Below are 21674 nucleotides of genomic sequence, written 5' to 3' on the forward strand. Positions count from 1 at the left end.
ATCAGACAGAGAACAGTGTCTGAGGATGGTGAGAGAGGCTTTGGGAAACAAGATACCTTACGTCCCCAGACCAGTGTCTTTTTCTTTTCTTTTCTTTGTATGCTCAACCTGTTGTCTTTTTGCATGCTTGTCAATGAAATACAAAATTAAACAAATAAAAAAAAAAAGACCTGTTGACCTATCTTTACTAAAAGCTTTTAGCAAGAACACAAATACCGTGAGATTGTACTCCAAACGAACTGTAGCTTGTCAAGCTACATACTTCTCATAATTTATATTCACTTAACTATAGTCAAGCTACACTTGTGATAAAGTAGTTAGTTGCACTGCAAGTTTCTAACAAAAAAGTAGCAAAAGCTTGATTAAAGCAATTGAAGGCTATGATGCTATTTGTCTTCTCTTGTTAAATTTATATTACTATAGATGATACAGTTTATAATTACATTCAAGAGCAGTGTTTATCTGGCACAAATAAATGAGTATCTTAGAGATGGTGATATCATTATACATTTACTAGTATTGGGAATTGTATTTTTTAGTAAGGGAAAATTCTTCCTAAAACACTAGAATACACTTTTTTTACTCAATCTTCCCACCCTCAACATTTTCTAAATGTTTTTTATGCTATTATTATTATTATTATTATTTATTATAAATTCACCTACAATTTCTAAATCCCATCCTGTTTGGAAAATTGCAAGCTCCACGTCCTCTTTTTTTCTGATTATTATTAAAGGGGAAATGGAAAAGTTGGCTGAGGTATCCTCATTGATCCCCTCATGTAATCTAATTTAGCCCCCATCACTGTTCCTTCTCTTGGCAGCCTGGGTTTGCTTCCCTCCTGGGCCACCCCCTCCATAGACCTGCTCCTACTTCTGATTAAAAGGACAATTTTCTGCAGTTTTGCAATATTAATTTTACCCTGAAGTCCTCTTCATTAGATTACAATTATCCCAAAACTCAGATTACAATATCAATCAAGGTTTCTTGTTTTCACCATCTTTCTCTGACCCTTAGAATTAGACTGGCTGGTTTTGCTGCTGTAGACTTCTACATGAAGATGCTCTCCTTTATGGTTAGCTGAAGTCCTGTATTCACTGTTTTTCAGCACATCCTGAAGTAGCTGAATTCTGAATGGACATTGCTGTTAACATGAGTGGTCATATGCATTGATATTGAAAGCCATTTGTTAATTTGTTCGTGGTGTGATGTCATTGCAATTTGACTTCTTATTGACCAATTTTTTTGCAGTTTAGTTTCTATATATGGGCAAGGTGGACTAAGGAGGGAGCTTTGCATTGTTAACATTGAAATGTGCTTACAAAAGAGCAAGGAAAATCCCTGTTTTCCACCATGTTTCTTCTATAAACACACCTGCAGTCAGTCAGTTTAATCACTGCAGCCCTATCTTAAGCCCAATGTATACTTTGATTTTGACGGTCTGAGCATACAGCCGTTTGGCGCATGTGCGCTATGACTGCTATAAGATGCCGGACAATTTCTCTTCAGGAGTTTCGACTCGTAAAAATGTCTTTGTGTTCCTTGTGTTCAAGTTATACAAATGCAGGTATTTCCAGACCTACTCGAACACATGCTCTTGACAAGCATATCTAATGTTGTTGTTTTTACCTTCATTTCCTGTTATTTACTGCCAATTAAATATTCTACTAGCATTGGCAACAACGTGACAACTACAGCTTAAATGTGAGTATTGCCACCTTGTGGACCAACTAATTGGTGCAAATATTTCCAGGAGCATGCGCATTCTGCATGTTCAAAGATTTTAGAAAAATCGGGCCACATGTGTTCAGTGCTCGAGCACTCTACTGATGATGAAATTTGCGGCATGCACAATGTACGCTAATGCTGAGCGTTCACATCTGGCCGAAGTGTACTTTTGGCTTTAGTCAACAGCTTATGAGGGTATCAGAGCTGAATTTTCATTCATTCCAACTGAATTTGGTGACATACAAAACAGAATTATGTTGCCGTGTCGCCTCAGCAAAAATCTGAACATTAAAACATAAATGTTTCAAAGTAAAAATGCTAAACAGATTCCCTCCATCCCACGGAAGCCATGGCACCTTGATTTCCTGTGTGATTGCTGTTTTCAGACAGCCAGTCACTCAAGGCCTAAGGAATCACACACACACACCCCTACCTTGATGTACAATATATATGCAAGCAGTTTGCTTTTCTAATGATCCACAGTTAACCAAATGCTGGCAGCATGTGCAGTATCCGAACAGGCCATTAGAAGAGCCATCTGATGCGCTGCACCCTGCCTCTCTCCAGCATTTGAAATCTGCCAATCGAATTAACATATTTCATAGTGGCGCTTCAGGCCTGGGGGCAAGATAATGAAATGAATTACTACTCTGTCTTTTTCTCTGGGGGAAAGAGACAGAAAATCTGTAACATCTGTGCGGGTGGCTTAAATCCTTCATGCCTTTGACAGCTAGAATAATCAGATGAATTAAAAGCAGATACTGGATGTTCTTACCGCTCTTTTTGGTCTTTTGCTTCTTCCCAAATCTAAATCTCATTGTGCCATTTGTTTTGTGATGAATGCCGAAGCAAGCGTAACAATCTCCCTGCTGTTTTAAAGTCTTTACCTATCCTGGTGCTCAGATTTGTCCCTTCTATTTCCATAATTCACTAACAAAATCGATTCAGTGACATGGCTTCTTTCATTCTCTCTCGCAGGAGTTCCAGGAAACACGGCGAATTCTCAATCGATCCTTTGATAGCTGCGTGGGGCACCTCGGCCAATCAGACGGCAGCATTCAGCCCCCTATGGTGATGAACAGCATCTATGAGAGATGTGCGGGTGAGTGATGGGCTCAGTATGTCTTTATCTCACAATCTCTCCGCACAGCAATGAGGCGTTCAAGGAGAAGGCCACACAAACATCAAGAGCTAATATATTTCTCTGTCACCTACAGCAAATTTGCTTTCTAATCTCTCTGACTGTCTCTTCATCAGCTAAACAGTGGAAGTTTGCTTCTTAATTTTAACTTGTGAAATTGGAAGGTGAAGGTGGAAAGCCAGAGACAAAATAAACGGACATGTCTGAATGATTGGAAGATATGGTTAGACTATGTTGGACTAGACAATGGCTCTGTTCCAAGACCTAGTGAGCTGCCTTGCTGTCTACTGCTTACACTACATAGGCAGCTGTCTTCAAAGTAAGCATCCTTACTGAAACGGAACCTCATAAGTAACTGATTTGGAACACTACGTAGACAGAAACTCAGAACGACACATACATATTAATTCTCACTTGCGACACTGGGGTTGGCAAACATCCCGTATAGTACGGAATTGTGCCGTATTTCAGGAAACAATGTTGTGATCCGTAAGAAATACATATGGGACACCATTTGTCCCGTATTTAGTGTCTCACATCCAAACTGCTAAGAATGTTTCAAAAAACCAAGAGGACAAAGACCTGAAATACACCTTTTGTGTGAGTTCTGTGAGATATGTTACACGGACGCCACACTTGACAGAAGCAGCTGGGGAAAAGTTCAAAGAAAATCAGTGCATGTTTTTTGTCGTGTTTTCTGTCAGAAGCAGGGTTTTGTTAAAAACATAAAGCATATGAGTGCATGATAAATGTTTCTTATCATTATTTTTCCAAAACACCAGTAAACACACCTACTGTATTCATGACAGGACATTACATTGCATTGCAAATATCAGTGCTCGTTCTGAAAGAGAAACTAAATGATGGTGAGAAAAAAAAGGGAAACATTACTTTTAGTAAAAAAAAGTACAGTGCAGGTTTAGTTAAAATGCTTATTATGCTTTTCTTACATTTCCCTTGTGATGTACATTATGTAATCCAAAACGACACTTTTACTTTCACGAAAAATTCACTATTTTCATGTGAAGTGTTTTCTCTCCCATAAAAATCCATTAAATTCCGGGTTTGAAATTTAATTTTGTCTCACCAGCCACTGTGGCTTGTAATTTCCAAGGTCACTAGCCACTTAACATTTTCATTGGCAAAATCCCCCGCCTCGTAAAAAAGTGATAAAGGTAACTGGAGACTATAACTGCATGCATTTGTATCAGTATTATTTGAACAAGAATTATATTAGTTTAGCAGTCAGCCATGAATTGGCATTTGTTATAAGGCCATTATCACAGTTAAGACCATGGATTGCTCCTCATTACTGTGGATGTAATTATTTACATTAATTACATTAACGTAGATATGTCTTTTCATAAAAATTAACCATAATATTAAAAAAAAAGAAAAGAATAGAAACGAAAAAAAATAAATACAAAAGAAAAAGTAGTAGCCCACTAGTAGCCCAAACATAAACCTTTAACCTCTACTTGTACAGGTGTTATAAAAGTAGTCTAATAGATTCACTAATATATTAAATATAATCCATACAAATGACCTGTTAGTGAAAAAAAAAAAAAAGAATCATACTACCAAATACCAAACCATTTTATTAAGGATGATTTGTGTATTTTAAAAACTGGTCATGTGTGCTATTTGTTTCCTCTTTTCCTCGTCAGTGCTGTTTAGAATGAAGATGATGTCTAGCAGCTTGAGGAGTTTGATTTCCTCCATTAGTATGTTCTCTGTAGAATTCAAACAGGTCATATATGTTTTTTGGTCTTTGCCGGCCACACTAACATCGAGTGAAGCCCGATTGAATAACGAAAGTTTCGCTCTGGAGCACTTTGACCGTACGTACTGGTGTGTGTCCACTGTTTTCAATTCATTCTGATGAGAATCCACCTTGTGAGCATGACACTCGACTCCCATTGGATTGAATTGAAAACGCTCACTTCACTTTGCTCACCACACCCCAGTGGACACCCAGCATGATGTGCGTGCGGCGGTTTGCGCGAATGCACTCTTCATTCGCCTCGCACAGATGCACGTGTAAATTATGAGAGGCATGATTATGGTGATGGGGCGTGGTCGTGTGTTTGTTTGCAGGAGAGTGGCTTGTCAAGCTGGTTGACACGATCTCCAACAGATGTTTCTTGTTACAGTGATAGCGGGGAGAGGCCTCAAAAGCAGCCGAAGAGAGAGGGACACGAGTGTGCAGCGACTGGCGTGTCTTATTTTGAGTGTTCTAATGTTTTTAGTATTGTGAAGCTGAAGATTTCAATTAGTTTATGCTGAACTGTTTGAAATAAGTTCTGCACTCTGAAGAATGCTGACAGAAATGTCTTCAATGTAAGGCAGAAAAATAAAAGCCTATCTGCGTGTCACTTCTCGCCATCTCCTCCTTTCCCCTGAATAGTATGTCAATGGTAACCACCAGATACATGTGGAAATCGCCATGCACAGACCGCACCTTCACCCAACTATTTGTGCTCAATGCCCCCTTCTTGTACCAAAAGTTGTTGGATGGAGGTTTGAGAACAGCCAGAATCCACCAAAGCTTGATATGTATCCCCCTGGGTACTCACCGGTAGTCAATACTCCCCAGCTCAATCAGGGGCGGCCTGTGGTGCGTCGGGAATCTGGACCAGCGTACCCACCTCCATTACGGGGCAACGGTTCTGTAAATGCCCTGGATCCCACAGACTGGCCTGCCTCCTACACCCGTGGGAACAGACTCGCAACCTGGGAGGGATAGCGGAGAAAGGCAGAGTTAGCAGGAGACAAAGAGGGGTGAGAAGACGCCCCTAAGCGGGGAGGAAACCTCGGCATAGGACCGCCCAGCCTCCTGGGGCTAGGAACGGGATGGGAAGAGGAGCAGGGTTCCCCCACCAGCAACCATTTCAGGCAGGTGTCCTGGAGCTGCTGTGCGAAGGTGAATGGGCGGCCATGTTTTTCCCAGCTTCAGGGCACGGAAGTGCTGTCAGCTAAGAATGCCTCTCTTCAAGTCAGCGTAAATGACGGCCATTCCCACACCTTGGCAGTCTTCTCGAAGAGGTCTAAATATGTTTCGGGATCGTCGGCCGGCCCTATTTTGACATGGGTGACCGGTTGGACAGCCTGGATGGGCTCGGGCCGCAGCAGCTGCCCCTTTTGTCTTATCAGGCTCTGTAACTCTGTCGGTCCTCCGCTTGGGAATAGAGCAGGATTTCAAGCTGTTCCTGCTCCAGCTTGACGAGGACTTGATGCTGGTTCTGATGGATGCTGATAAGAGTCTTGATCACATCTCCCAGTGGTGAGGACTCCATGACGACATTTCTCCTCGAATCCCTGGCTCCGGCAATGTAGCACTCGTTCAGGTTCGGGTATGGGAGCAGTGACAAGCTTCAGGTAGGCTTTTATTTTTCTGCCTTCCATACTCTCTGTGTTTGTTCTTCACAGTGCGTTTCTTATTTCAAACAGTTCAGTGTATTAAAACTCTCAGTCAGCATAAACTTCTTGAAATATTCAGCTTCACAAAACTCAGGCATGAACTACTTGAAATCTCAGCTTCACACTACTAAAAACTTAAGAACATTCAAAATAAGACTTGCCAGTCGCTGCACACTCATGCCCTTCTCTCTCTCTCTCCGCTCTCTGGCATATTTCGGCTGCTTTTGAGGCCTCTCCCTGCTATCACTGTAAAAGAAACAGCTGTTAGAGATCATGTCAACCAGCTTGACGAGCCACACCAGTCCCTCTCTCCTGCAAACAGACACACGCCCACGCCCCCATCACCACACATGAATACCATTACATTTGCTTCACCAGCAGCTCCGAGTCACTTGACATTCATAGAATTTTCAGTACAGGAAAAAGCCTGAAAAAATCACCCCGCCAAAGTAAGAGTGACGGAATTACCCGCCACTGCCAATTTGTATAATAAAAATTTATTGACCCCCAAAAAATATTGTCTTTCTCCATTGATTGCAGCTTAGTACTTTTGGCAAAAAGAAGTGTTTGTTAAAAGTAAAATTCTATATAAATTTTGGTTAATCCCAGTTCATTTTTGGCTGTTAGGGACTGTTCATACCAAACGTGTTTTTGCATCCATCCGTGCTGTTATTCAGTTGTTTTCCAATGTAAACAAGCTCTAGGTGGACCACTTTAACTGTTGTGCAGCGTATCACACAGGAGCCCCGCTGAAAAAAAAGTCCAGTTTTATAACTTTATGTTTTTCTGGCAGAATGTTGGCAACCCTAGGTGACACGATTCCAATAGTTTGATGTTAGCATGTTGCTAGGCTATCTATGCAATTTTCTAATGAGCATAAATTTAATAGGACATACAACAAGTGGGTAAAATGTGTATTTTTATAAAAGACGTATTTTAAGTATTAAATGAATATATATTTTGAATCAATATATATTGCTTTGTTTGCCTTCTTGTATTTAAAAAACAGGTATATTAAGCCTATTTTTTTACAAGCTTAATTGATATTAATCCTAATTAGTATGGAAGAAGCCAAAAATATAATTAGTTTTGTGAACAAATTAATCCTACTAAAGCACCCTTGCATACTTTTATTGTACGCATGGCATAGTTTTAAAATGTATTTGTTAAGGTAAATAAATAAATAAATAAATAATTTTGTGGCATGTATGTCAGTGCATTTCATCATAATAACAAAAAGCCTGTTTACCAATAAGCTTGTGTTAAGTTGGTCTAACTGGTCTTCCAGCCTGTCCAAGCTGTTGTTTTACATTTTACATTTACATTTTATGCATTTGGCACTACACCACCACTCGATTTAGTTGGTTTAACTGGTTCGCCTGCTGGTTTCCCAGTATGACCAGCTGACAAGTGTCCAAAACCCCTCTAAAACCATCAAAACAGACCAGTCTAACACTTTTGACCACCTAAGGCTTGTTAAAGCTAAGTTTTTTATTTTATTTAAATTTTTTCATCAAGAGTACATTATGGAACTGTCTTTGTATCAGGAGCATGCCTATGATGCCTTTAGATGCTGTTTACATAGGCAGCTCACTAGGTTTAGAACACAGCAATTGTCTGGGTTTTTCTGTGCATAAGTGGTACTGGAAATATGTTTGTACATGAATGTCTGTCACTATCAATACAGTATGTACAAGTACTTTCTTTGTCTCCGTCTCTCATGCCTGGAAATACTTTTTTATCGTGGCTGTATTAGAAGCTGGAAGTTTTAACTTGTCTGAGAATTGGGGCACATTTGCAATTCTTTTCATGTGAAATGCCTGTGTGCATAGCCTGTTGTGTTGACCATCCCTTTAAGTGAACATGAAAGAGTAACACTTCTCCTCCAGGAATTCAACACAAGTAGAGAGAGACAGAGAGATCGAGAGAGGGGCTTAACATGGAGCTGCCTACTTTGTGTCTGCAGCTTTTTTTGAGGAGCGTGTATCACACACACACACCGTGCTCATTGAGATTCCCAGAGTGCACAGTGCTAAAAAATAATACAAATAGTACAATATCAGCCACATCAGCTTCATATCTTCCCTGCCTGCCACCTCATTCTTCTCCCCCTGTTGTTTATTTTCTTGATATGACAATGCTCTCATATTCTAAACATAACCGTTCAAAAATTATATGTCAAATGATATAAAAATCTTAAACTGCAGAATATCCACGACAAGATATAAAACATCCGACACAGTGCAGAAAACTCTACTATTCTCTTCAACTTTGTGTTGATTATAACAGAAGTGATTTAGTACTCTAGATTTAGATTTAGTAGATTAATCTATCTGCTGGCGTTTGACTGGTAGACACAAGGTTGTAAATGATTGCCAAGCAATATAACAACTTTAATGTGCACTCACTAACTTTTTGTTTGTGTCATATTGGATTTACAGTGACACCTAGTGGTGTGGATGCAGAATCATTCAATATCAATAGTTTTCAGTTAGAGATGCCATTGCAGAAATTCACTGTTCACAATCAGCCATGATTCATTTAATCCAATAATGAAAGTGTCCAATAACAAAACGGTTACTGAGATTACTTGAGAAGTATTCAATTTGTCATGTGATATATATATATATATATATATATATATATATATATATATATATATATATATATATATATATATATATATATATATTAATCTTATATTCAAATGGCTTTGAACGTTCATCCGTTAAAAATGTACTACTGTTGACTCCAGCAGCCAAATTAGTGTGGTGAGTTGTGCGTTGATGCCGCGGAGAATAGCGTGAAGCCTCCACAGTAACGTGCTCAAATAGCCACATGATAAGATTTATGGATTGACGGTCTCAGACACGGAGGTTACTGAGATTCGTCCTCGTCCACCCGGATTGAGGCAAGTCACTAATCGACGACGAGCTCATTGGGAATTGGGCATTCCAACTTGGGAAGAAAAAGGGGAGAAAATAATAATAATAATAATAATGTATTACTGTTTTATTTAAGTGTTTATTTATGCTGTATAATGTGAATTAACTGTTTTTTGTACTGTTGCCATTATCATTAATTTGTTATTCTTATTTTTCTTTAGTTTGTCCAACAATCTTTAGTTTGTCCAACAAATAAAATAAAAAAAGTTAAAACAAAACAAAGAAAATATTCATATGCAACTGTGTTTTAATGGAGTTCACTTGAAAAAAACAATGCTTCTAATATTGTTCTTATTTGTTGGATTTTTCTTTTCATTATATACATTTTTTATTGTAAATTATATTATCAGTCCCCATTAGCTTTAATGACAGCATGTACTTGCACAGACACTTGTGCTGGCATAGACTTCACAAGTTTATGCAAAAATGTATGATCCTTGCTATCCCATATCTATATAATGTAGCTATGTAGTAATTACATACAGTAAAGTTACCACAATATTAAATTACTTGTATAAATATAGAAGATGTTGGTCATTCCGCCCACCCTTAGTTGTTTCATAAGCAAATTAATAAAAATAGAAAGCAAGGGGAAGAAAAAGAAGAAAAAAAGATGGCAAGACCCCCGCTGTTGTTGTGATTGTGTTTGCCTTGTTTTTCCTCGCCCTGACCTTGAAGTCATTAAGTTAAAATGTGTTTTATCTAGGCCATGTTTCCACATGCACAAAAGTAATGTGGTCCACTCATCACGGAGCATAACAAACAATTTAAAATGCATAATGTGCTGAATTTTTTAACATGCCGCAGCCATTTATGCTGAAGGAAGTAATTTACTGGTAGTTGTTTGAGCTGTAAATGAATGCTAATGATTTCGTACATATGTATGTGTATTGTGTTCGCGTTTGAAGTAGTGCTCCTCGGGAGAATTAGCTCTAATTATAACTCTGGATAACAGTGAGCCGGAAGCTGAGGAGAGGGTGGAAGTGTGGGTTGCTATGAATATTACTGTTTCTGAACTAGCCTGAACTCTGTCCATCTATGCTGTGGGAAGAGTTGTTCTCTGGCCTCAAACGCCTTCATCAGTGGATGATCTTTGAGTGTGTGGAGTTTAAATGCAGAGTATAATTTACTTATTTCATTTCTGGCCTTTTTACCATCTGAACAAAACTGTTGTACAAAAAAGCACAGTGGCACTACCCTGGTGTAGTGTTTTAGGGTGTGGTATAGGGTATTCGATGGTATTACCAAGGTACTGAATGATTACCATATCCATATAGCATTGTATTTACATGGTACTCCAAGGAATACCAGTTACTTTAAAGAAGTCCACAATATTACCATGGTACATGTTCAAGAAAGCATTTTGTTTAATCCAGTCATTTCATTTTAGAGAAAACTTTGTGCAAACATACAGTAGCAATGCCTTGCAAAATTTGCATCATTCTGCACATTTGCGATATGAATACTGTACACAGTTATAGAATACTGTATATGTCCAGTGTGTGTGGGAAGAGATTCATACCCAACCCTCTTTAATAGAAACATGGGCTTTATTTTAGGTAATGTTTAACAAAAGCAGGATATTGTGCCGTTGCTGGTAAGAGAACTGGTAGCACCTGCTGTGTAGGATTAATAACCCTCTTTTAGCTGGATGAGCCATTGATCCATCATCTTCAGACGGAACAACTTATTTCATTTTAAATACGCCACACTTTAGCAGATAAATAATCGTGAGTGCATGCATGTGGCTGAGAATGTTTATTTGTGTCTATGTTCATTTTATCATTTATTCCAACATCAGTTCATCTTTAAAGTGTGTGGGTGTGGGTGCATGTGTGTACATGTGCATGCATGTGTGTGTCTACAGACTTGATGTATTACGGCAGTTGTGGAGCACACAAACAGTTGAGATATATAATACTAATAAGGAGTCATTCCAGCATTGTCTGATGAGTAATGATGAGAAGTTGTGCTGGGTGGGGTGCACTGATCTATGTGATTGTCAGGCCTGATTTCCAGCTCCACTTTGCCAAAACACAGACACTTTATCAAGAAGACATAGAAGAACGTGGTCTCCTTATCCCAGCACCCCACAGCAAGATGTTAAAGAAATAGTTCACAAAAAAATTAAAATTCCAAACCTGTGTGGCTTTCTTTCTTATATGGAACAAACAAATGTAATAGTATAAATATTCATGTAGCTGTTTTACGCACATCTACAGTTCATTCACATTGACCATAGCTTTTAAACTTAAAAATTTTAAAAATCGCAACAACCCTGATTGAGTCTGGTGAGTTGAACTCAACAACTTCTGTTTTCATCTCAAATATTGTTATATGGTCTATTTCCACTTGTCTTTCATAGAAAGCATCTTTATTTCATACAGTGAAACAGAATTGTGACTGAGGCTACCAATCTGTCTTAACATCTCCTTTTGTGTTCCATAAAATAAAGTAATTAAGGTTTGAAACAACATGATGGTGAGAAATTGACAGCATTTTTATTTTTCTTCATTTTCTTTTCAAGTATTTCTTAAAAAATAAAACATCTTACATTTTTGTATTTTCACATTCAACTTGAGGAAGTGATTCAGGAAGTTATTACAGTACAAGTGTTGGGCCCATCTCGTTAACAACTGATGAGTGACTGCTTATTACATTGTTCATGCAAAGCACTCAGCAAGTGTCTGGGAATCTGAGGCATTTGTTTAAATTTTTACGTTGTCGGCTCCCAGATAAAGACCTCTTGCCTTGGTTGTGGTTCTGCACTGTTTGGCCTAACAGATGTTAATCAGGCATTTGTCATAACGGGCCTCAGATACTTAAAACATAATCAGCTAAAGAATGAGGAGAATTCTGAGTCTCTGAGTGGCAGACACACACAAACACACAATCAGAAACCACTCATTGTTGTGTCTTCCTCTTAAGCAGGTGTTTTAAAACTTTTGTGTTGCTTGGCAGAAACCTGCAGTGGTGTAGTCTGTTTAGGTAAATGAGACATGAGGCCAGTACTCATCCTGCTAACAGCTTCATGTCTTTTCTAGTTTTGTTGTGCTATTTTTATGATGTGTACATGTATCTTTTTACCCCCTCACACACTGAATATATCAAGCAAACACACACATAAACTCAAACATATGTCCACCCTGTAAATCAACCAGTCAATTAAAGGAATAGTTCACCTAAAAATTAAATGATATATATATATATATATATATATATATATATATATATATATATATATATATATATATATAAAATAAATTGGGAAGTACCATTAAACAAGAATAATTAAGGATAAATATATATATATATATATATATATATATATATATATATATATATATATATATATATATATATATATAAATGCAGTCATGAATAAATTTAAGGTGTTAAAATGAATATGACAAGTTGGTAATTTTATTCTTGGTGGACTAGATCTTCTTACGCTGTTGCGGAGCAAATATGAAGACTTGGTGCAATTGGAAAGCATTTAGACATACAATGTTGCTGCTGCTGCACATTTAGACATGCATAAGTCATGCTGCATCAGACATTTTGGACATGCTTCTGATGCACAATTAGACCTAGATACAATACTTGTGAAGCAGATCTAGATAAGTGGTGCTGGGGAGGAGGAGGGTTTGCAACAGAAATCTCTGCAGTTGTGCATTGAAACCGGCTCTCCTGTTAATTGTCTCTTAATTCTGTTTGAGAATAATAATTATTTTTGCAACTCCATTTCGTGTCACTAGAGGTGCCGAAATTACATGCTTAAGCTTTAAATATGCGAAAAGTAGTAATAATAGACATTAGTTTAGCGAAATAATCTCTAAGCCGCCATCTCGCTCATTCTGTCAGATGTACTGTTCACACCCTGTCACAAGCTTAACCAAGCTTAGGTAAAAAAGCAAGTCAACCTGTGGTCCCAGTCCTATTATCATAGGAGAGAAAGATCATTAAAGGTGAATTGAGATTGCAGTGTGTTGGAGGTGATAATGGTCTCAGTCTCTCTGTATATGTCTCAGGGCTCTAGCCAGACTGTCACTTCTCTCCACTGCAGGCCTGACCCCAGCAGACCCCTCTTAAATGAGCCGGCATAATATTTCCACTGAGCTCTAATGATTGCTTTTCTCTCTGTGTGGTTTGCCTTTTCTCTTACAGTTTCAAATGGGGGATACAGTCACATGGAAGAGGGGGATGATGAAGGGTTTTCCGCTAATCTGCACAGACAGGACAGCATGAAGCTTCAGCAAAGGTAATGTGGATTTGCCTTGAACCATCAAAATAGAAAAAAATGTCCCTTATTCCTTATTTTAGAAGTTGGATTTTGAAACTTCATGTTCTGGGATTCAGTACTTTGGAATAAAGGTAATAGAGAATATAAAATATGCCCTTTGTTTGTATGTGACCAGTGTGAATTCAGTTCTTCATTCAGCGGACACTTCTGTTGTTGATGGAGGTCAGCGGGGTCCTGCAGAGCAGAATCTTGCCAAGTCCTCTAAGAGCATGGATCTGGGTAAGACAACCACCCCTACAGGCTCACTTCACTTACAGACAATGTTCAGACAGTCAGTGGTTGGGATTGACAACTGCATGTACAACTGGTTTGACTCTTAAATTGTATTATCACCCATTATTAATGTGTTTAACCAAAGTGACAGTGACTTAAATATAAAAACAATGGTGACTTCTGTAACACCAGAATGTGTTTTCACAACTAACCAGCTTTTATTTATTTAGCAAGTCCAGTCAAGGTGCAGGTGGTTCTGTCAAATGCTAATTAAGTGTCAGCCACCTCGATTGCAGTCGCGTCAGGTCAAGAGCACTGCACTAGGGTCATTTAAATAATTTCAGGTCAAGGAACCAATCAATTAGCTATTAACCATCAATTAGCAAACTAGCTAAATAACCATGGACCCTTTTCACACATCTGCATTTGTGTTTCTATTTGCATAAACTCTAAAAAGAAAACATCTGGATTTGTCTTTCCAAGAATTTCCAAAAGATGCTGAACTTTGTACGAGCTTGGTGGGTTCAGGCAATTAAACACGGAGAACTTAATTATTATATGGACGTCATTTTCAAGATGAGGACTTAAGCAATTGCTCACAGGTGAAATTGTGAAATGCTTTGAAATCTGAGCTGAACCGTCACGGTTTCAATGGAATGATTACACATCACAACCAACATGAGAGTGTGTGTTTGACAGGGTTAGAAGTCGGATGGAGCAGGACATGGGTCAATCCACTCCTTCACAACCTTTGTCAACCCCCCATCACAGATGTGTTAATTGTATGCTCTTTTTTTGTTGTTGCATTTTTGCATTCCTGGTGACAGATTTGTTGATTGTTCCTTTAAAAAATAAGTCTGTGCCTACTGATTAAGAGCACAACCTCACAACAATAATTCATTTTTATCGACTTATCTTTGTATTCATGCAGATTACCCTAGAAAAACAACCTGTAACCTTTCTTGAGTTTTGATTTAACCGTTGAGGAATCCATTTGGATGATGCAGTCAACGTCTCGGCAAATGCTGGCAAAACGATTAAAGACTGTGAAAACACAAACAACTCAGCACTGGCTATATTCCGTTTTCCCAACTATGACAACTTCAGCTTTATGGAAGTGTGAAAAGGGTCCATTTCTTGTAATGCCCACGCAGCTTAGAGGCTTACTCTTCTTCAGAAAAGTATATGAAAAATATGCAGTGCCATAATCTTTCCTGGTTAACAAAAAGGAAACCGATAAAACCAATAAAATAATAATAAATAAATATAAAAAAAAGAATCCAGTAATTAGATTTTTATTTTGTATTTATTTTTATGTTTTTGGTGCATTTTTACCGTTTTCTCCCTTTTTTGTTTTACGCATTTGTTCAATATTTTTGACACATCTAATTTCATTGGTAGTGTGTACCTGAGAGTGGATACCATATGTACACATGCAGTATATATTTAGAACATATAATAAAGAGAATGGGAAACCATCCACTTGCTAGTAATCTGTTCTATATGAAATGTGGTGTGACTGGTGTAAGTGCATGCTTGGGGACAAATCAATACTTCTCCTCATCGGAACACAATTAATCCGTGTTACGCATTCCAGCGTTGCCTTGAAAATCTAATCAGTGGACCTCTATCTCTGATCCATCAGTCTTGTTGCAGACCAAATCTGTGTAACACAATGGCATTTAAAAAAAAGAACACTTGTGACAGTATTGGAGAGCTCATAATGATAGAGGGCAGAGGGGGGCTGCTCTCCAGTGACCATGGCGACTGTAGCTATGGTGGGCGGCACAATGGCCTGCCTGAGCGAGCCCTGCGGTCCAATTCAACCCTGAATAAAAACACACTGTAATTTGGTTCCAAGTGCTGAATATGAAATTGGATCATCTTTTATATGAGTGCTAGGATATTAATAATACATAACCAATAAAGAGAGCTCCCTTTAGTTCATGAATAATAGAATGTTTGAATAGTTTTTTAATTGAATTTTTTTGGTGTACGCTCTTACTCACCTGGGTGTGGGCACATTAAAAGAAAAACGAAAGATGTGAATTATGCCATTGGCTTTTTCTCTGGTTACCCTCGGAGGCGTGAGTAGCTATGAGGATATAAACCTGTAGGGTAGATTTAGGTTTACAGCTGCATAATGCCATTGTTTGATTACTGTGAATGCAGTGATAAGAGAGCTTTAGTGTCCTTTTTGTTTCCCAGTGTGGTTGGAAGGCCAGTAAGTTTATTAATAAAGAACCCTGAAAGTACAGCAATGATTTTGCTGTGAGTGTTGATGGGGTTTCAGATAAACCATTCTGGTTTATGTTGTCTTTTGAATTTGCCTCTTTGTTGCATGCAAAGTGAAAATGATATATTTTTATTGGAGCCATGTCCCAGCAGTTCGGTCGATGTTAGGAAACCTGTCATGTATCACCCCACATAAATAACACATAAATTGCTCACTGATTTGCTCATCCATAGACATTCATTCAAATTCTCAGTTTTTACTGACCAGAAGGTCGGGGGTTCAAGCCCCAGCACCAACAAGATGCCACTGTTGGGCCCTTGAGCAAGGCACTTAACTCCAGGTTGCTCCGGGGGGACTGTGCCTGTAATAAGTGCACTGTAAGTCGCTTTGGGTAAAAGCATCTGCCAAATGCATAAATGTAAATGTAATATATTGGCCTCTGAGTGGACTAGAAGCTCAATCTAGGTGTCATTAGAAAACTGAGAACATTTTATCATCAATAGCCAAAAACATATATTTATGATGATTTGATTAGCATGCTTTTCCTGCTGTATGGCATATTTTGTTCTGGACATCAAATATATAATTTTTCAGCCAATCCAGCTCACGGAGTTGAATGGGGTTTACCCCTCCCCCAGAAAAGAAATAATGAGAATTAGAGAGGAGATTCTAGAAGTGCTGGAGGTGCAAATGAGAAGACAGATATGTTTTGAAAGAGGAAGAGGGCCTGCTGGATGACTGCCTCTGAGAAATGGAGAGATCACGAAAACAGAAATTAGATGGTGGCTTTAGCGAGTCTTTTCCATACAGGTGTGATGTGCACGACTCTCAAAATTGAATGCTCACCATGAGAATTGAACAGTGCAGCACACCTCCCCCTCCCCCCCGTAATACACAGAGTGAATAATATTTCACTCTCTTAAAATGCTGGAAGCAGCAGTATTTCAATTACACTTCATTAGTTTTCCATATTTGGAACTTCCAAAGTAATGTTTCAGTGGTGGTAGCCGACTACGCCAACAATTGATTGGTTTTCATTACTTAGTGCAAGAGTGTGTGTGTTTCTACTTTTCTCTAATAGATACACACAAAACACTGTCTCACTCAAAATAACAAATGTGTTTTGTTTCTATATGAGATAATAGATAAACAAGGAATGCAGAACTTTTGTTTGATATCTCCATATTCCTGAGTTTAATGACCTCATCTCGACTATCACCTAGAACCGCCACACTTCTGAGCCACTGCAGGAGTAGATCACTCAGAGGTCACCCTCATCTATCTAAAAACCCATCCTGAACAGTCAGTTATGAATATAAGAGCTTCATGAATCGAGAAATCTGTTTTCGTGATTATTGGAGTGTATGTGTTTTTGATAAAGCACTTAATTAAATTTGGTTTCATGGGCATAATTAACTAACTGCCAACATTTGCACTGAATAATTGATCCATAGGACTGGCTAAAAACATTGATTTTCTCAATTTATCATAATCTTCATTTGAACAAGCCAGTGTTGACTAAAAATTATATTTTTATAGTAAAAATAATTAGAAAAATATGAATTTGAAAATAAAGACTGGCCTTCCTCACATTTTAACTTTAAATAAATCAATACCGTGTTGAATTTAGAGCTTGTGAATCAGAATCTATTCAGGAAATCAGTGCATGTACCCAGACTTACTGCCCAAATGCAAATACATTTAATCATTCAATAGACAAAAGCGATGAAACCTAACACAGTCTGAATTACTGCCGCAGTGAGTGAACTGTGTAAAATGGGTACTAGCGTAATTGCATTTCTCTAAACTAGCCTCTCCAGAAAAAAATCTTCATCCCCACGCGCTAATACTATTGCACTTGAAGATGAATACTTGCACTCAGAGTGCTTTATGCCTGGCTTCTTTTGATCAGAAATTGTCCTAAATGGTCGTCTTTCATCTCAGTGTGTAGATCCAAGGCCAAAGTGTGTTATTCTCCTGGGCTTTTGTTCTCACCAGCAGGGTTGGAATACATTCGCTCCATGAGTGTGCGTCTTTACTGAGAAGCAGTATTAATTTACCCATTTTGTATTGTTTTAGCCCTCTCCCTGGAATCAGAATTAGATTTGTAATGCTGAAAAACTGCATTGTCCATATTCCATTTTAGGAATGGGCCGAACAGGAAAAACAGGAAACAAGTTGTCTGTAAGGAATGGGCATTGTACAGTGCACAATTGGTTTGTTGAGTGTGTTCAGTAGGGCATACATGAGTGAGAGATGGACACAATTTGCTTGGTTTTTAGTCTTTTATTATGTGAGAGCTCTGTAAAAATGTATGACAGAAAACAAATTGCACTGTTTATTTTTCTGTCCTACTATATCTAGACTTTAGTAGATTTGCCATCACTATTATTGTGGCTCATACTTAAAGCTGGAGTATGTAATTTCTGTTCCACTAGCACCACTAAATGGAATTGCTATATAATAAACAATGTTTTCAGTGTTTTTGATCTTCCATTGGTCAAACAAAGAGAGTCCCACACCCAACACCATTGGTTGAGTAACGTTGTTGGGAGGGTCTAAGTGGGTCCCTCAAAACAAACTGAGCAATTAAAAAAATGCCACAGAAAGACAGTGCTTACAGTTTCCAACAAAATTAAACTACATTGGGCTTATATTAAGCCGGGATATTAGAAAGTATTTTAGCACAGAAAATGTTACTTATGCTTTTAGGGTTAAAGATTTCAACAAACGTATTCAAGTAAAGTATTGAAGGAATAGTTCACCCAAAAATGACAGTTCTCTCACTATTTACTCATCTTTAAACCATCTCAAATTAGTTTGACATTCTTTCTTCTGCAGAACACAGATATTTTGGAGATATGTTTATATCCATACAATGCAATTCAATGGGGACCAACACTTCTAACCTTCTAAAAGGATATAAAGGCAAAGATGGATGGATGTTTGGATGGATGGATGAAGTGTGCGGTTTCTTTTCTAAGCTTTTAGGTTTACAATTTGTTCCTGGTAGACAAAAGGTTTAAAAATCTCATTGACTTGCATTGAAATAGGGACCTGAGCCATATCTAGGGAACAGCATATTCAGGGCCAGAAGTTACCCAGAAAACTCTAGCAACAACATAGCAACTGTGAACCCCTTAGCAACCATATCAAGGCCCAGGCAACCACCCTGAACACCCTAGCATTGTGGCTGCGAGTTTTACAAAGCAGGCACCACTCGAGTACAAATAATTTTTTTAGACCTTTATTTAATATATATTTGAATTATTGTATCGTATAAATTATCTTTAATGTGAATTCATGCATGCAAAAAAGTCAATCATAATTTTAATTTAGAACATAATAATAATAATAATAATAAATATTATTATTGTTTTTGTAGTATATTTCACAGAGAACCCAATCAGTTCAAATTCTTAACGGCATTTAGAGTGACCAGTGCCTATTGTGACTGCTGTTTACAGAAGTATTTTAGAGATATGTCTGCAACTATTATGTACTTATTTTTTTTAATATAAAGTAAAAATACTTTTTTTGTTGTTATTATATTGTACTTGCAATGTACCTGCATGCAATTGCAGTACATCTTTACATTTCACTGTTTTCCCTACACCTAACCCTACTTGTTCCATACTCGTAACTCAGAATCAGCATATGCAAATATCTGCAGTTATGCAGAAAAATACTAAAAAGTACACAATAAGTACATTGCATTTAGTGCATATTTTGATTTATTTTGTTTATTTTTTGTATATAAGTACAAAGTAGTTAAAGACACCTAATATAAAGTGAGACCAGTGTTTGTTAAGCTGGCTTTTTTAAGCTTGTGCAATCCATCATGACATGACGGATCACAGCCCACTGAGAGCTGCGTTTGGTCTTATAGCTCTCGTCTGTTGGAAAAATTGACCTCATGAAAAATGAATGGGATTATTTAAAAGAGATTGCAATGTAATGAAAACCTATTTCTGGGTGCTAGGCCGTTACTTGCTCACCAGCATTTGGCTCTCTCCCTTCAAATCCTTTTTTCTGTGGATTACCCATGCCTCTACTGCTATAGCTTTCCTCAATTTAACATCATATCATATTTGTCACAGGGCCCAAACCCCAATAGCCCCAGCTCTTAATAAATAATGTAAAACTCTGCCAGTTTCCTCCCCCTGTATTTTTATTTGGACTTGTACACAATTTACTTCTGAGGTAGCAGGCCTGGAACAGAAACTAGTCGACTAATGTAAACCATAAAAGCTCTTGAAAGCCAACATGTCTTTTCTCTCCCTTTTTGTGAGTTGGCTGGATTCTTTTTCGGTTTCAGTTATGATTTATATTCAATATAATGCTGGTTGTGAATGCGGGGAGTATGTGTTAACACTATAGCTGGCTGGATGTAGATGTGTGTGCCCCAACATTAGTTTGACTGCAAATAATTCTGCCTTGGCTTTAAATAGGGATTGTGGTAAGAACATGAGAGCAAGAGTTATTAGCAACTGGACAGTCTAATGGGGCTTTTCCACTGCACGGTACAACTCGCCTCAACTCAACTCGACTCGACTCTGCTCTCTTTTTTGGGGTTTTCCACTGTGGATAGTACCTGGTACCTGATAATTTTTTTAGTACCACCTCGGTCGAGGTTCCAAGTGGGCCGAGCCAATACTAAATGTGACGTCAAAATCCTGCAGATCACTGATTGGTCAGGGAGAATCGTCACTAACAGCATCACTGGATTTTCTACATGCGACATCAACCCGCTAGTTTTAAAGTTAGCAACAGCTATAACAGTATCATTTGTTCATACAACTTTCAAATTGTGAAAAAAGAAATGGCTGTGTGCAAAACCACACCGTGTTCAATAAACGAGGTGCGGACGGTCCATTCGTTAGCGATGAGCAAAACGAAAAAGTCTCCCAGGAAGTGTCTCAGCTGTTGGCCGCACACGGCTACCACCGGACATACCAACAGTATAGGGAAAAGTAAAAAAACATAAAAGTGACTACAGAACCATCAAGGTCAACCAAATGGATGCTATCTAAATCGGCGAGCAATGGGAGGGAGAGTGCCCTGGACTTTATGCAGCACAATGAGCTAGTAGCTAACAGCTAGCGGTTGTGTTATCGTTTTGGTCAGTTTGTGTCATGTTTAAGATGATGTCACGGCAGTAGAGTTGAGGTGAGCCGAACAATAATGTGCAGTGGAAAAGTGCCATAACACTCTCTCTCTCTCTCTCTCTCTCTCTCTCCTTCTCCCTCTCTCCCTCCCCTGTAGTGATTCTTGAAAGATGAATAGCATGCCCTGTGGTTGCGTGGTTTTACTTTGTTTACCAGTGTGTTTTTTGGGCTTAGCTTTTTTCTCTTGATCTAAGCAATCTTTGGTCCATCCAGGTGTGCACAAAGAACATGTACTGCCCACATGCACACACACAAACACACACACGCGCACACACATGCGCACACACACACATGCACACACTTTATCCTCAGGTGGACCTTAGCATTAGCAGACAATTAGCAAGCACTCTAATGTTTTTGTCCATAACTATACACTGAATAAAAAATAACATGTAATACGTTTTTTAACCCTCCATCTGACTTTTTTTTTTGTGCCACCCAAATATTAAAGAATTATAAGATGCTGCTATGTCAAACTATGAGTAAAATAATATTACAAATTTAAATAATTTACTAGACT

General features: G+C 38.2%; 1 protein-coding gene across 3 annotated transcripts in view; it reads left to right on the forward strand.

Moving 5' to 3' along the window:
• The window catches only part of LOC127658564 (partitioning defective 3 homolog B-like), a 460995-nt gene that overhangs the window by 262663 nt on the left and 176658 nt on the right, over positions 1 to 21674 (forward strand). For all 3 annotated transcript variants that reach the window (XM_052147919.1, XM_052147921.1, XM_052147922.1), the window contains 3 exons: positions 2707 to 2830; positions 13402 to 13495; positions 13653 to 13756. In XM_052147919.1, coding sequence (XP_052003879.1) covers positions 2707 to 2830; positions 13402 to 13495; positions 13653 to 13756 — 322 coding nt within the window. The remainder of the gene's footprint in view (positions 1 to 2706; positions 2831 to 13401; positions 13496 to 13652; positions 13757 to 21674) is intronic.

The sequence above is a fragment of the Xyrauchen texanus genome, chromosome 18 (genome assembly GCF_025860055.1).
Source record: "Xyrauchen texanus isolate HMW12.3.18 chromosome 18, RBS_HiC_50CHRs, whole genome shotgun sequence".
Lineage (NCBI taxonomy): Eukaryota > Metazoa > Chordata > Actinopteri > Cypriniformes > Catostomidae > Xyrauchen > Xyrauchen texanus.